The 16,043-nt window shown below is 46.4% G+C and overlaps 1 protein-coding gene across 2 annotated transcripts in view; it reads right to left on the bottom strand.

The window, feature by feature from the left end:
* The window catches only part of LOC110528055 (ephrin type-A receptor 8), a 137,414-nt gene that overhangs the window by 56,323 nt on the left and 65,048 nt on the right, over positions 1-16,043 (bottom strand). For both annotated transcript variants that reach the window (XR_005052617.1, XM_021609840.2), the window contains exons 3-5: positions 7,071-7,268; positions 6,765-6,914; positions 6,256-6,571 (exon numbers count right to left, since the gene is read on the bottom strand). Coding sequence is in view for 1 of the 2 variants with exons in the window: in XM_021609840.2 (XP_021465515.2) it covers positions 6,256-6,571; positions 6,765-6,914; positions 7,071-7,268 (664 nt within the window). In the remaining variant the exon portion in view is untranslated. The remainder of the gene's footprint in view (positions 1-6,255; positions 6,572-6,764; positions 6,915-7,070; positions 7,269-16,043) is intronic.

Genomic DNA, 16,043 nt, shown 5'->3' with positions numbered 1-16,043 from the left:
GTAGTCTACTAGCCAGATGTGTAATGCCAGCATTCTGCTGAATCTTTCACACCAGCGACCCAACGATGGTACTGGACGGCTTCATTAAGCCTTCATAGAGACTACATAAATGTGTTACAAATCATCTATAACAGTATGTAATGCTTTATAAAGGGTTCATAAATGTGGCATAACTGTGTGACATAACCACCAATGTCAAATATGACAACCCACTATGTCAATATGACTTTATAAATCATATTAAAATGAGGCTTCACAAAACATTTAACCCTGTCATGCATCTTGGTAGAGCAATGCAATTCCATTATATTGGGTTCGATTCATGGGACCACCCATATGGAAAAATGTATTCATGCATGACTGTAAGTTGCTTTGGATAAAAGTCTCTGCTAAATTGTGTATATTATATTATATATCAATAAAACATTTCTAGGATGGCCCAACCTCTTTCCCTCTTGGGTGAATGTTGAATATTGGACCTGACCTCAACTTCCCCCAAAATGCTGTGCTGCAGGATGCACCTTTTAAAATCCATTTTTATTGTTTGCCTCTACTTCAGTTTTATTCAACAACAACAAAAAAAATCACACATTTTCAATAAAAACATTGGATTTTCTGTTTGTCACAACAATGCATAAACCACGTCAGGGTATAACTTTTGAGGTCTGGGAAAAATCTAAGAAACTTCCATTTTTTTAACTGTAGTTTCCCTTTAATTCAGTGAGCATGCCCTGCACTGTGGTTTTCTGTAGTGCATTAAGCCATATGTGACGTGATTCGGAGTCCAATGGAATGGGTGGAGTAAAAGGACAGCAACACTCCGTATTAACCAGAGCCCCATGAAATAACACCATATAATATACATTCCATAGATCCTACTGAATATTCCTGACAATACTTTTACTGTTTCACCCAGAATAGGTCTTGCTCTAAGCCAATATGTATTCCATACACAGTCATTTGCATTGGAGAGATGTATTTGACCTTGGGACATGTGTAATGCAAATGTCCCTTAAATATGAACAAATATGAATCATTGTTAATGTTTAGGCAATCATTTTTCATATATAGATCATTCTTGGGATGCTGTAATATTTAATAAAAATTAAAAAATACTTTTTTTTAATAGAATGAATGCTTTTTCTGAACACAACATTAAGTAAATATTAAACCTTCATGAAAACATATTTTCCCACCTCAGGCATTAAAACGCTTTTATTATTGTCCATTTATGTCTGATTTGGACACCATTTATCTTCAATCCTATCACGGACAATATGGAAGTTGTCTGAATACGATTATAAAAGATACTTGGTAAAAAAATCTGCATTTACCCAATGCTCATGTTCCCTCCAAACTAATTAAATTATTATAAATATAAAATGTTTGTAAAATCGAATAATGTTGCTATACTAAACCCTGAAATAGACACGTCAGCGAGCTCATCATTTAAATAAAAAAATGCTTTACATTCAGAATTTTGACATAAATCTAATCTTCTTGGGATTGTCCTTAACATTTCAGACTGAGCATAGAAAACATTAAAGTCATATTTATTAATTCATCTGGCAATCCATCTGGCCCACACTGCCTGCCCTTCAGGACACCTACAGCACCCGATGTAATAGGAAGGCCAAAAAGATCCACAAGGACATCAACCACCCGAGCTATGGCCTCTCTGTATAGCTGTCTCTCTGTCTCTCTGTATCGCTGTCTCTCTGTATCTCTGTCTCTCTGTCTCTCTGTATCTCTGTCTCTCTGTATAGCTGTCTCTCTGTATAGCTGTCTCTCTGTCTCTCTGTATCGCTGTCTCTCTGTATAGTTGTCTCTCTGTCTATCTGTATCGCTGTCTCTCTGTATCGCTGTCTCTCTGTCTCTCTGTATAGCTGTCTATCTGTCTCTCTTTATAGCTGTCTCTCTGTATCGCTGTCTCTCTGTCTCTCTGTCTCTCTGTATAGCTGTATCGCTGTATCTCTGTATCGCTGTCTCTCTGTCTCTCTGTATCGCTGCCTCTCGCTGTCTTGCTGTCTCGCTGTCTCACTGTCTCGCTCTCTCTCTGTCGCTGTGTCGCTGTCTCTCTCGCTGTCTCTCTAGCTGTCTAGCTGTCTCTGTCTCTCTCTCGCTGTCGCTGTGTCGCTGTCTCTGTCTCTGTCTCTGTCTCTCTGTCACTGTCTCTCTGTCTCTGTTGCTGTCGCTCTCTGTCTCTGTCTCTCTCTTTTTTCTCTCTCTTTTTCGGTCTCTGTCGCTCGCTGTCTCTCTGGCTTTTTCTCTTACTCTCTGTCGCTGCCTCTTTCTCTCACTGTTTCTCTCTCTGTCTCTCTGAATAGCTGTCTCTCTGTCTCTCTGTATAGCTGTCTCTCGGTCTCTCTGTCTCTCTGTATCGCTGTCTCTCTGTCTCGCTGTCTCTCTGTCTCTCTGTCTCGCTGTCTCTCTGTATCGCTGTCTCTCCGTCTCTCTGTCTCTCTGTATCGCTGTCTCTCTGTCTCTCTGTATCACTGTCTCTCTGTATAGCTGTTTCTCTGTATAGCTGTCTCTCTGTATCGCTGTGGCTCTCTCTGTCTCTCTGTATAGCTGTCTCTCTGTATCGCTGTCTCTCTGTATAGCTGTCTCTCTGTATAGCTGTCTTTCTGTCTCACTGTATCGCTGTCTCTCTGTATAGCTGTCTCTCTGTATAGCTGTCTCTCTCTCTGTCTCTCTGTATAGCTGTCTATCTGTATAGCTGTCTCTCTGTCTCTCTGTATAGCTGTCTCTCTGTATCGCTGTCTCTCTGTATAGATGTCTCTCTGCCTCTCTGTATAGCTGTCTCTCTGTCTCACTGTATCGCTGTCTCTCTATATAGCTGTCTCTCTGTATAGCGGTCTCTCTCTGTCTCTCTGTATAGCTGTCTCTCTCTCTGTCTCTCTGTCTCTCTGTGTAGCTGTCTCTCTGTATCGCTGTCTCTCTGTATAGCTGTCTCTCTGCCTCTCTGTATAGGTGTCTCTCTGGATAGCTGTCTCTCTGTATAGCTGTCTCTCTTTAACTCTGTATAGCTGTCTCTCTGTCTCTCTGTATCGCTGTCTCTCTGTATAGCTGTCTCTCTGTATAGCTGTCTCTCTGTCTCTCTGTATCGCTGTCTCTCTGTCTCTCTGTATCGCTGCCTCTCTGTCTCTCTGTATAGCTGTCTCTCTGTATCGCTGTCGCTCTCTCTGTCTCTCTGTATAGCTGTCTCTCTGTATCGCTGTTTCTCTGTATCGCTGTCTCGCTGTATAGCTGTCTCTCTCTCTGTCTCTCTGAATAGCTGTCTCTCTGTATAGCTGTCTCTCTCTCTGTCTCTCTGTATTGCTGCCTCTCTGTATAGCTGTCTCTCTGTCTCTCTGTATAGCTGTCTCTCTGTATCGCTGTCTCTCTGTATAGCTGTCTCTCTGCCTCTCTTTATAGCTGTCTCTCTTTATAGCTGTCTCTCTGTCTCTCTGTATAGTTGTCTCTCTGTATAGCTGTCTCTCTGTATAGCTGTCTCTCTGTATCGCTGTCTCTCTGTCTCTCTGTATAGCTGTCTCTCTGTCTCTCTGTATCGCTGTCTCTCTGTATAGCTGTCTCTCTCTCTCTCTGTATAGCTGTCTCTCTGTCTCGCTGTATAGCTGTCTCTCTGTATCGCTGTCTCTCTGTATCGCTATCTCTCTGTACAGCTGTCTCTCTCTGTATCTCTGTCTCTCTGTCTCGCTGTATAGCTGTCTCTCTGTATAGCTGTCTCTCTGTCTCGCTGTCTCTCTGTATAGCTGTCTCTCTCTCTGTCTCTCTGTCTTTCTGTATAGCTGTCTCTCGCTGTCTCTCTTTATAGTTGCCTCTCTGTCTCTCTGTCTCTCTGTCTCGCTGTCTCTCTCTCTGTATCGTTGTCTCTCTGTCTCGCTGTATCGCTGTGTCTCTGTCTCTCTGTATAGATGTCTCTCTGTCTCTCTTTATAGCTGCCTCTCTGTCTATCTGTATAGCTGTCTCTCTGTCTTTCTATATCGCTGTCTCTCTGTCTTTCTATATCGCTGTCTCTCTGTATTGCTGTCTCTCGCTGTCTCGTTGTCTCGCTCTCTCTCTCGGTCTCACTCTCGCTCTGTCGATGTGTCGCTGTCTCTCTCGCTCTGTCTCTCTCGCTGTCTCTCTAGCTGTCTCTCTGTATAGCTGTCTCTCTGTCTCTCTGTATTGCTGTCTCTCTGTATCGCTGTCTCTCTGTCTCTCTGTCTCTCTGTATCTCTGTCTCTTTGTCTCTCTGTATCGCTGTCTCTCTGTCGCTGTCTCTCTGTCTCTCTGTCACTGTCTCTCTGTTGCTGTCTCTCTGTCGCTGTCTCTCTGTCTCTCTCGCTCTCTCGCAGTCTGTCTCTCTCGCCGTCTGTCTCGCTGTCTCTCTCGCTGTTTCTCTTACTCTCTGTCTCTCTCGCTTTTTCTCTGTCTCGCTCTCTCGCTCTCTGCTTGTCTATGTGTGTGTGTGTGTGTCCACCCTTTTCTATGTAACAAGGTCAGATAGGCTGGTTGACTTGAGTGGATGTGATCAGGCTAAGTGTGTGTGCCCATATCAGTGTGTCCACGGTTGCTCTCGCCTTATCTCTATCTCTCTGTATGGGCCATTTTACTCCATTCTCCCCCGGCAGTCAAAAGCCCTGGTGTGGGCTTACACACACAAACACACACACTCACAGAAGTGACATGTGCTATTTCGAATGTCACTTTAACCGTGACAAGAGAGCTGTCAACCGGCCTCCTATATCAAAGAGAGGGATCTGTCTCTCCTCTCCCATTGTCCTCCCTCTATCTTTCTCTTCACTCTTTTCTACTTAGACTCTTTCCTTTCTGTGACACCTTTAATGCGACATCATGCAATCGTTCAGACAGATGATCTCACTCTTACAGTGAAACCCAGGGGCTCTAGTGAGCCTTAGGGAAGAACCCCTTAAACACACACACACACACATACACACACTCATTTTCTCTTGCATACATACTGCTTATCCACTTAACCCATCTCGCTCTCTATCGTTCTCTCTCTCGGGTTCTCTCTCTCGTGCTCATGGTTGTCTGCATGGCAACGACTCGTCTCGTTTCGTGTCGTGTCCTGGGATGTGCGTGACTGGAGAGAGGTGAATTAGCACAGTGACCCAGTTTGGTCACAGAGAGACGAGTCCTCCACACACGTCAGCTCTCTACTACAGCCACTACTGCTACTACAAAGCACTAGGATGATGTCTTGACTATAGACAAATGGAGAGATTCATGAGATAAGCATCTAAAACATAACAAAACTGTGTGTGTGTGTGCGTGTGTGTGTGTGTGTGTGTGTGTGTGTGTGTGTGTGTGTGTGTGTGTGTGTGTGTGTGTGTGTGTGTGTGTGTGTGTGTGTGTGTGTGTTTGCCAGGAGCCGTCAATGCCTTGTTCGCAGGTGAGTGTGTGTCCTTCAGGCAGTAAACAGGTACAGTAAACAGGTACAGTAAACATGTTCAGTAAACAGGTACTGTAAACAGGTACAGTAAACAAGTACAGTAAACAAGTACAGTTAACAGGTTCAGTAAACAGGTTCAGTAAACAGGTACTGTAAACAGGTACAGTAAACCGGTACTGTAAACAGGTACAGTAAACAAGTACAGTAAACAAGTACAGTTAACAGGTATAGTAAACAGGTTCAGGAAACAGGTACTGTAAACAGGTTCAGTAAACAGGTACTGTAAACAGGTACTGTAAACAGGTTCAGTAAACAGGTTCAGTAAACAGGTACTGTAAACAGGTACAGTAAACAGGTATTTAGATGAGTGGAGATGTGTGTGTGTGAAACAAGACCGGTGAACCAGCCTCGTTCGTTCGGCACATTATGCAGACGGAACGCGTTTAATTATCCAGCGCCTGTGATTAATAGTTTTTAATTAACAAAACCCTGGCAACCTAAAATATGCACATGTCCCCAAATGAAGTCAGTCCATCAGAGAAAATAAACAAAACAAAAGTTTAAGCGAGACAAGGAATGAAAAAATAAAAGCTTGAGTATATTTCATGACAGCTTATCATCTTAAAAATGTAAAAATTATTCAGGACTACGAGCTATTCAACCTAGCGATAGCTGGACTAGTATTATAGGTTTGAAAGAACTTGAACCACACAGAAAATGTCCAAGGCTGAACATTGACCATAAACACACAGATTGGCACAGGTAAAGTAAAGTACGATTAAAAAAAAAGCAGGACAGTAACATAATGTAAAACAAGAGAGCCAAATACATCCCTAATTCAGAGTGTGACTCACCGATGCAGGACTCCCTGTGCTCCTCGAACCCAGCGCTGCATATACACCTCCCGATGGGCACCAGCCACTCCCCCTCAGCGCTGCAGTACATCTTGGGCGTGTCTCTCTCTTCGGCGTGGTCCACACACTGACCCCTGACCTCCACCAGGGAGGAGGAGTCAGCGCCCGTCACTACGTCAGTGAACACGGCCAGGTTGCGGCCCACGCCTGAGCAGCGCTTGTAGTACACCCTGACAGAGGTCAGGGCGATGCACGCCCCGATGTCCTGGAACGCCAGGTAGAAGCCTCGTCTAGTGAGGGGGCCCACACCTCGAACCTGGGAGGAGACAAAGGACAATACAACACAATAATCCATCTCAAAACGTTTCAGTAAATGTGGAATGGGAGCAAAGTCAGGGGTGGCACTGTGAAAGGCACCCATTTCAGCACCATGGACACCTCCGTGCAGGAGAAGCACAGCGCTGAAACACTGCTCAGTCACAACATGAAAGTCAAATAAGTTAGCATACTTCTGTGTTGAGTTTGAGTCTCCTGACTCCCAGGTCCACTCCAGTAAAGCTCTCATCAGCAGCGATGGTATCGATCTTGGTGAACTGGGTCTCTCTGATGGCCGTGCCTACAGCTCGGTCCGACTCATAGTAGTACAGGTTAAATGTCTCCTGCTCATCATAACACACACAAAGAAATGATCAAAGACAGAGCTGCCAATAGTCTGTGTTGATCTTTGAAGCAAAACACGTACTTATCTTCATCTCTTTCTCCCTCCCGTCCTCCCTCACCCCACATTCCCAACCACTCTCTCCGATCCCTTGTACCTTGCAAGTTCCCAGGACTCCAGGCATGCTGTTACAGTCCCGGAGGGTGAACTTGACCTCGATATAGATCCTCCTGGCTCCGTCACGAGGGATCCAGCCTGTCCTCAGCCAGTTGTTCTGACTGGGACTCATCACGTTACACACCTGGTACGTGTGGATGGGACTGAAATACTCATCCATCTCATTTATAGCATCCCACTGCAGGACATGGAGAGATAGAGGAAGGAGGATAAGGGGAAAGGAGAGAGAGAAAATGGAATGAGGGAAAGGGTTAAGAGAATAAAGTTAGTCAGGAAGGGGGAAAGAGACGGTCCTGAATATCCAAGGTTTCCAAAATACATTTGGTGTCACAAATGTTTTAACTGCTCTGACAGAATGTTTGTCTAATTCCAGAAAACAGTACAGGCTAAGTAACATCATAGGATTAGCCCAGCTGTCTAGAGGGAACACAAGCAATGGCTACACTGTCACGTTCTGACCTCTATTTCCGTTGTTTTTGTATTTATTTAGTATGGTCAGGGCGTGAGTTGGGTGGGTAGTCTATGTTTGTTTTTCTATGTTTTGGGGCAGTTCTATGTTTTCGGCCTAGTATGGTTCTCAATCAGAGGCAGGTGTCATTAGTTGTCTCTGATTGAGAATCATACTTAGGTAGCCTGGGTTTCACTGTGTGTTTGTGGGTGATTGTTCCTGTCTTTGTGTAGTGTTCACCAGATAGGCTGTATTAGGTTTCACGTTCCGTTTGTTGTTTTCGTATTCATTTAGTTATTTCATGTATCGTCATTCATTCATTAAAGAACATGAATAACCACCACGCTGCGCTTTGGTCCGCTTCTCCTCCTCCTACAGACGAACGCCGTTACAGAATCACCCACCACACCCGGACCGAGCAGCGTGTTAACAGGCAGCAGCGAAGGGAGGACGTTATGGACAGCAATGGCATGGAGTATACTAGTTGGGAGGACGAATTAGACGGTAAAGGACCTTGGGCTCAGCCAGGAGAATATCGCCGCCCCAAGGAAGAACGGGAGGCGGCGAAAGCGGAGAGGCGCTGGTATGAGGAGGCAGCGCGGCGTCGTGGATGGAAGCCCGGGAGTCAGCCCCAAAAATTTCTTGGGGGGGGGCTAACAGGGAGTATGGCTACGCCAGGTAGGAAACCTGCGCAAACTCCCTGTGGTTACCGGGGGGCTAGAGAGACCGGGCAGGCACCGTGTTATGCTGTGGAGCGCACGGTGTCCCCAGTGCGGGTGCACAGCCCGGTGCGGTACATTCCAGCTCCGCGTATCGGCCGGGCTAGAGTGGGCATCGAGCCAAGTGCCATGAAGCCGGCTCTACGCATCTGGTCTCCAGTGCGTCTCCTTGGGCCGGCTTACATGGCACCAGCCTTGCGCACGGTGTCCCCGGTTCGCCTGCATAGCCCAGTGCGGGCTATTCCACCTCGCCGCACTGGCAGGGCGACCGGGACCATTCAACCGGGTAAGGTTGGGCAGGCTCGGTGCTCAAGAGCTCCAGTGCGCCTGCACGGCCCGGTCTATCCGTCACCACCTCCACACCCCAGCCCTCCGGTGGCAGCTCCCCGTACCAGGCTGTCTCTCCGGCCCATCCGTCCAGAGCCTTCCTCTTGTCCGGCGCCTCTGCCGGAGCCTCCCGCCTGTCCGGCGCCTCTGCCGGAGCCTCCCGCCTGTCTGGTGCCTCTGCCGGAGCCTCCCGCCTGTCCGGCGCCTCTGCCGGAGCCTCCCGCCTGCCCGGCGCCGCTGCCGGAGCCTCCCGCCTGTCCGGCGCCTCTGCCGGAGCCTCCCGCCTGTCCGGCGCCTCTGCCGGAGCCTCCCGCCTGTCCGGCGCCTCTGCCGGAGCCTCCCGCCTGTCCGGCGCCGCTGCCGGAGCCTCCCGCCTGTCCGGCGCCGCTGCCGGAGCCTCCCGCCTGCCCGGCGCCGCTGCCGGAGCCTCCCGCCTGTCCGGCGCCTCTGCCGGAGCCTCCCGCCTGTCCGGCGCCTCTGCCGGAGCCTCCCGCCTGTCCGGCGCCTCTGCCGGAGCCTCCCGCCTGTCCGGCGCCGCTGCCGGAGCCTCCCGCCTGTCCGGCGCCTCTGCCGGAGCCTCCCGCCTGTCCGGCGCCTCTGCCGGAGCCTCCCGCCTGTCCGGCGCCTCTGCCGGAGCCTCCCGCCTGTCCGGCGCCGCTGCCGGAGCCTCCCGCCTGTCCGGCGCCGGAGCCTCCCGCCTGTCCGGCGCCGCTGCCGGAGCCTCCCGCCTGTCCGGCGCCTCTGCCGGAGCCTCCCGCCTGTCCGGCGCCTCTGCCGGAGCCTCCCGCCTGTCCGGCGCCTCTGCCGGAGCCTCCCGCCTGTCCGGCGCCTCTGCCGGAGCCTCCCGCCTGTCCGGCGCCTCTGCCGGAGCCTCCCGCCTGTCCGGCGCCGCTGCCGGAGCCTCCCGCCTGCCCGGCGCCTCTGCCGGAGCCCCTCTGTCCCGAGCAGCTGCCCCTCTGTCCCGAGCAGCTGCCCCTCTGTCCCGAGCAGCTGCCCCTCTGTCCCGAGCAGCTGCCCCTCTGTCCCGAGCAGCTGCCCCTCTGTCCCAAGCAGCCCCTCTGTCCAGTGGGGTCATTGAGAGGGGTGGGCAGGGTGAGTAAGCCACGGAGGCGGACAATAAGGCGGACTAGGACAATGGCGAAGTGGGGTCCGCGTCCCGCGCCAGAGCCTCCACCGCGGACAGACGCCCACCCAGACCCTCCCCTATAGGTCAAGGTTTTGCGGCCGGAGTCCGCACCTTTGGGGGGGGGGTACTGTCACGTTCTGACCTCTATTTCCGTTGTTTTTGTATTTATTTAGTATGGTCAGGGCGTGAGTTGGGTGGGTAGTCTATGTTTGTTTTTCTATGTTTTGGGGCAGTTCTATGTTTTCGGCCTAGTATGGTTCTCAATCAGAGGCAGGTGTCATTAGTTGTCTCTGATTGAGAATCATACTTAGGTAGCCTGGGTTTCACTGTGTGTTTGTGGGTGATTGTTCCTGTCTTTGTGTAGTGTTCACCAGATAGGCTGTATTAGGTTTCACGTTCCGTTTGTTGTTTTCGTATTCATTTAGTTATTTCATGTATCGTCATTCATTCATTAAAGAACATGAATAACCACCACGCTGCGCTTTGGTCCGCTTCTCCTCCTCCTACAGACGAACGCCGTTACATACACTTAAACTTATTCCTTGAGGAAGAAGTCTTCACTTCTATAGATAACCTTTATATGACCCCACCCCCCATCCAGCTGTGACCAGGAATAGTCGACTCACACACGTAACCGCAGACAAACAGTTACACACTCAGTGCTAGACAAAAAGTCCTATTCCTAGTTCACATTTAAATGTATTAAAGCTCCACAACTTTCAAGTGATTCTACTGATGTTGAACTCAGGTCAAATAGCGTAATTGGCAATGAGGTGCAGGTGTGTGTGTGTGTGTACCTGTATGTATCCATCCTTGGGGCTTAGAGCTAAATGCATTATGTGAGTGTCTGGGTTATTGAAATGGAAAGAGATGACCTGGGAAGAGCTTTTGGCCAGAGCCAACTGAACTTGGCCCCAGCTAAGACGAGGCTTCACAAAGAGACCCACCACCTCTGCTCTCCTCAGCCCTCCCCATCCCCACCTCCCCATGAGACAGAAACAGTGCAGTAATTAAGATCTTGGACGTCTCACCCGTGTCAACCGCTCATCCTCTCATCTTTATCTGCTAAATTGAAATTGTCCTTGAACTCATGAAGCCCTGCTTTAATTAGCCTTTCTCATTATCCCATCTTCCCATCAACATCTTCTTTCCCACTCTCATCTTTAATGGGAAACTAACATTTTCTCTCCAGTAATATTCCTGTTAGGAAATTTTCACATAATGAATCAGGCACACCTGATGCGGTTCCTCTGCACATTTGTGAGACTTGAGAGCTGGTGACTTGACTAGATTATGATCCGTATGGTATATGAGATGGCATTTCAATGTGTTGTGACAGTAGGATAAAAGGTTAAAGTGATTGACTGGCTGCTGTCAGCTCTACTGTGGGATCCAAGGAGTGTTTCTTTGTATGCCTGGGTGACATGGAGATGATATGACTCTATCGCCCCGGCAACACATAAACGGCCACAGAGATATGTGGCTGTGTGTGTGTGTGTCTGTGTGTGTGAGTGAGTGAGTGAGTGAGTGAGTGAGAGAGAGAGAGCAAGAGAGAGGGAGAGAGGAATTAATTGGGCTGTACATTGCACATCTGTTTCCTGCCTGCCAACACAGACCATCTCCAATCAGGATTCATCAGATGTGGCAATCACAGACAACACAGTTATCCCATTCACACACTCAAGTATGCACGCACATGCACACACACACACACACACACACACACACACACACACACACACACACACACACACACACACACACACACGCGCATCACACACGCATCACACACGCATCACACACACACACGCGCATCGCACACGCATCGCACACGCATCGCACACACACACACACACACACAAAATATGAACGAGGCCACAGATATACATATACAGTTGAAGTTGGAAGTTTACATACACCTTAAGCAAATACATTTAACCCCAGCTTTTCACAATTTCTGACATTTAATTCTAGTAAAAATTCCCTGTCTTAGGTCAGTTAGGATCACCACTTTATTTTAAGAATGTGAAATGTCAGAATAATAGCAGAGAGAATTATTTATTTCAGCTTTAATTTCTTTCATCACATTCCCAGTGGGTCAGAAGTTTGCATACACTTAATTAGTATTTGGTAGCATTGCTTTTAAATTGTTTACCTTGGGTCAAACGTTTCAGGTAGCCTTCCACAAGCTTCTCACAATAAGTTGGGTAAATTTTGACCGACTCCTCCTGACAGAGCTGCTGTAACTGAGTCAGGTTTGTAGACCTCCTTGCTCGCACACGCTATTTCAGTTCTGCCCACAAATTGTCTATGGGATTAAGGTCAGGGCTTTGTGATGGCCACTCCAATACCTTGACTTTGTTGTCTTTAAGCCATTTTTCCACAACTTTGGAAGTATTAATGGGGTCATTGTCTATTTGGAAGACCCATTTGCGACCAAGCATTAACTTCCTAACTGATGTCTTCAGATGTGATTTCAATTTATTCACATAATTTTTCTTCATCATGATGCCATCTATTTTGTGAAGTGTACCAGTCCCTCCTGCAGCAAAGCACCCCCACAACATGATGCTGCCACCCCCGTGCTTCACGGTTAGGATGGTGTTCTTCGGCTTGCAAGCATCCACCTTTTTCCTCCAAACATAACAACGGTCATTATGACCAAACAGTTCTATTTTTGTTTCATCAGACCAGAGGACATTTCTCCAAAAGTTACAATCTTTGTCCCCATGTGCAGTTGCAAACCGTAGTCTGACTATTTTATGGCGGTTTTGGAGCAGTGGCTTCTTCCTTGCTGAGCGGCCTTTCAGGTTAAGTCAATATAGAACTCATTTTTCTATGGATATAGATACTTTTGTACCTGTTTCCTCCAGCATCTTCACAATATCCTTTGCTGTTGTTCTGGGATTGATTTGCACTTTTTTCACCAAAATACATGTATCTCTAGGAGACAGAACACATCTCCTTCCTGAGCGGTATGACGGCTGCTTGGTCCCATGGTGTTTATACTTGCGTACTTTTGTTTGTACAGATGAACCTGGTACATTCAGGCGTTTGGAAATTGCTCCCAAGGATGAACAAGACTTGTGGAGGTCTGCAATTGTTTTTCTGAGTTCTTGGCTGATTGTTTTTAGATTTTCCCATGATGTCAAGCTTAGAGGCACTGAGTTTGAAGGTAGACCTTGAAATACATCCACAGGTACACCTCCAATTGACTCAAATGATGTCAATTATCCTATCAGAAGCTTCTAAAGCCATGACATAATTTTCTGGAATTTTCCAAGCTGTTTAAGGCTTAGGTTTTGACAAGTTATGTCAGCTGTTATGACATACTATGACATGTTTATGACCCTGTCACAACGCGTTTTGACACTGGGTGTCAAGTAAAGTGTTACCGTTTTATTCAATTTCCAAGTCATTTAATATTTCCATTGAAGTGAAAGAATCCCTTTAAGTGCAAAGAGCTGGGCTTGTGTTGTCTAAATGGCTGAGATAAAGAGATGAGCGGTAACCAACGCACAGAAAGCCCTGATGAGATCTAATACATCCTCTGTCTAACAGACCACCAGTACTGGTAGAGGTACATAGTATGCACCAAGAAGAATGGGAGACAGAGCGAAAGAGAGCATAACAGATTGTCAGAAGGACAATTAGCACCTACATACACTGTCAGAAAGAGAGTGAATGTGGTGCATAAGTTTCATACAACAATTTCTGGCTGTCTATAACACCCCTCTTCCCACATACGGGACGAGGCAGGAGTACCCTGCAAAATAATCCTGTTGTTTTTAACGTAATTTATTGGCAGCCATTTAGTTACCTGTAAACTACTGTATTCATGGTAACTATGAATTCCATGTAAATAAATTCCAAAGCAAGTTTACAGTAATGTAATGTTATTTATTTATAGTAACTTGCAGGTACCTGGCTGCCAGTAAGTTACCATAAAAACAACATGAGATTGTTGACAGTGTAGAGTCAGATTTAGTACCTATGTCATCCAGAGACCAATCCTAACACAATCCTGCTCAGTCCCATCAAAGCTCCCACAGCATGCAGAAACTCATCCATTCCATAATAGAGGAAAGAAACCACAGAGAAAAATACTCTCTGGTCTGAGAGAGATTTCATTTCAGATTAGTGTATGGCATGGAAGAACCCTTTGAGTAGTTTGAACGTAGAAAGAGAAAAAGAGTAGGATAGATAGACAGAGAGACAGAAATACCGATAGAGAGAAAGTGAGAGAAGAGGGAGGTAGCAAGACAGAAAGAAAGTGGTAGACTGACTGGGACTAGGGCATGCTGTGCTGTGCTGTGCTGTGCTGTGCTGTGTTGTGGAATTTGCGGTGGTGGTGATGGTGTCTATATGAAGTTAAAGTCCTGCATATTAATATTGGTGGAAATATTTTGCAGATTTTATTGCGATTTTTTTGTTTGTTACTGTCCGTATGGAGCTTGTTTTTGATCGCAGGTCCAGGAATGACTGAAGAATTGCAACCTGGTACGTGCAGCTAAATGCAGATAGCACTACTGGGTGATTTGAAAAGTAAGTCAATCGATCAATAATATAATAATACTTTAAGCAAAACTGTTTACCTTTAAATTACAATCTGTAGAAACTATGAGAACAGAAAGGTTCAGAACTTTTGTGAAACACCACAGCACAGTTTAAAAATATATAGCAAATAGAAATCCAATGTGGATGGTGTTAAGAGATAGATGCGAGGGGTTGTGTGGAGCTGAAGGGTGGGACTAATAACAACAAGATCACTAAAGTCAAATATACTGTGTCCGTAAAACGTACAGTGGGGAGAACAAGTATTCCCCACTGTATGTAGGTTCAGAACTTTTGAAACAGCACAGTTCAAAATATGTGGCAAGTAGAAATCAAGCTGGATCGATATCAGAACTAGATGGGATGAGTTGAAGGATAGATGAATAAAAAATAAATAAAATAACTATTGTAAAATATTTTTTTCCCACAAAATGTACACTGTCGTTCAAATGTTTTGGGGTCACTTAGAAATGCCATTGTTTTTGAAATATATATATTTTTAAATCCATTAAAATATCATCAAATTGATCAGAAATACAGTGCAGACATTGTTAATGTTGTAAATGACTATTGTAGCTGGAAACGGCTGATTTTTATTGGAATATCTACAAAGGCGGCCAATTATCAGCAATGTTCCAATGGCACGTTATGTTGGCTAATCCAAGTTTATCATTTTAAAAGGATAACTGATCATTAGAAAACCCTTTTGCAATTATGTTAGCACAGATGAAAACTGTTGTTCTGATTAAAGAAGTAATAAAACTGGCCGCCTTTAGACTAGTAGAGTATCTGGAGCATCAGCATTTGTGTGTTCGATTGCAGGCTCAAAATGACCAGAAACAAAGAACTTTCTTCTGAAACTCGTCAGTCTATTCTTGCTCTGAGAAATGAAGGCTATTCCATGCAAGAAATTGGCAAAAAACTGAAGATCTCAAACAACGCTGTGTACTACTCCCTTCACAGAACAGAGCAAACTGTCTCTAACCAGAATATTAAGAGGAGTTGGAGGCCCCGGTGCACAACTGAGCAGGAGGACAAGTACATTGGAGTGTTTAGTTTGATAAACAGATGCCTCACAAGTCCTCAACTGTCAGCTTCATTAAATAGTACCCGCAAAACACCAGTCTCAACGTCAACAGTGAAGAGGCGACTTCGAGATGCTGGCCTTCTAGGCAGATTTGCAAAGAAAAAGCCATATCTCAGACTGGCCAATAAAAAGAAAATATTAAGATGGGCAAAAGAACACACACTGGACAGAGGAACTCTGCCTACAAGGCCTGCATCCCGGAGTCACCTCTTCACTGTTGACGTTGAGACTGGTGTTTTGCTGTACTGGGCTTTCGGAAAATATTACACCCTTGAATTTTTCCACATTTTCTTACGTTACAGCCTTATTCTAAAATTGATTAAATTGTCCCCCCCCCCTCAATCTACACACAATACCCCATAATGACAAAGCAAAAAACGTTTTTTTTAGAAATGTTTGCTTTTTGCATACTTTGTTTTAGCACCTCAAGTCTTCTTGGGTGTGATGCTACAAGCTTGGCACACCTATATTTGGGAAGTTTCTCCCATTTTTCTCTGCAGATCCTCTCAAGTGCTGTCAGGTTCAATGGGGAGCATTACTGCACAGCTATTTTCAGGTCTCTCCAGAGATGTTAGATCGGGTTCAAGTCCAGGATCTGGCTGGGCCACTGAAAGACATTCAGAGACTTGTCCCAAAGCCACTCCTGGGTTTTCTTGGCTGTGTGCTTAGGGTGATTGTCCTGTTGGAAGGTG

This window comes from Oncorhynchus mykiss, chromosome 7, assembly GCF_013265735.2.
Source record: "Oncorhynchus mykiss isolate Arlee chromosome 7, USDA_OmykA_1.1, whole genome shotgun sequence".
Taxonomy (NCBI): Eukaryota; Metazoa; Chordata; class Actinopteri; order Salmoniformes; family Salmonidae; genus Oncorhynchus; species Oncorhynchus mykiss.
Note: the sequence above shows the minus strand (reverse complement) of the source record. Positions and strands in the feature narration are given on the sequence as shown.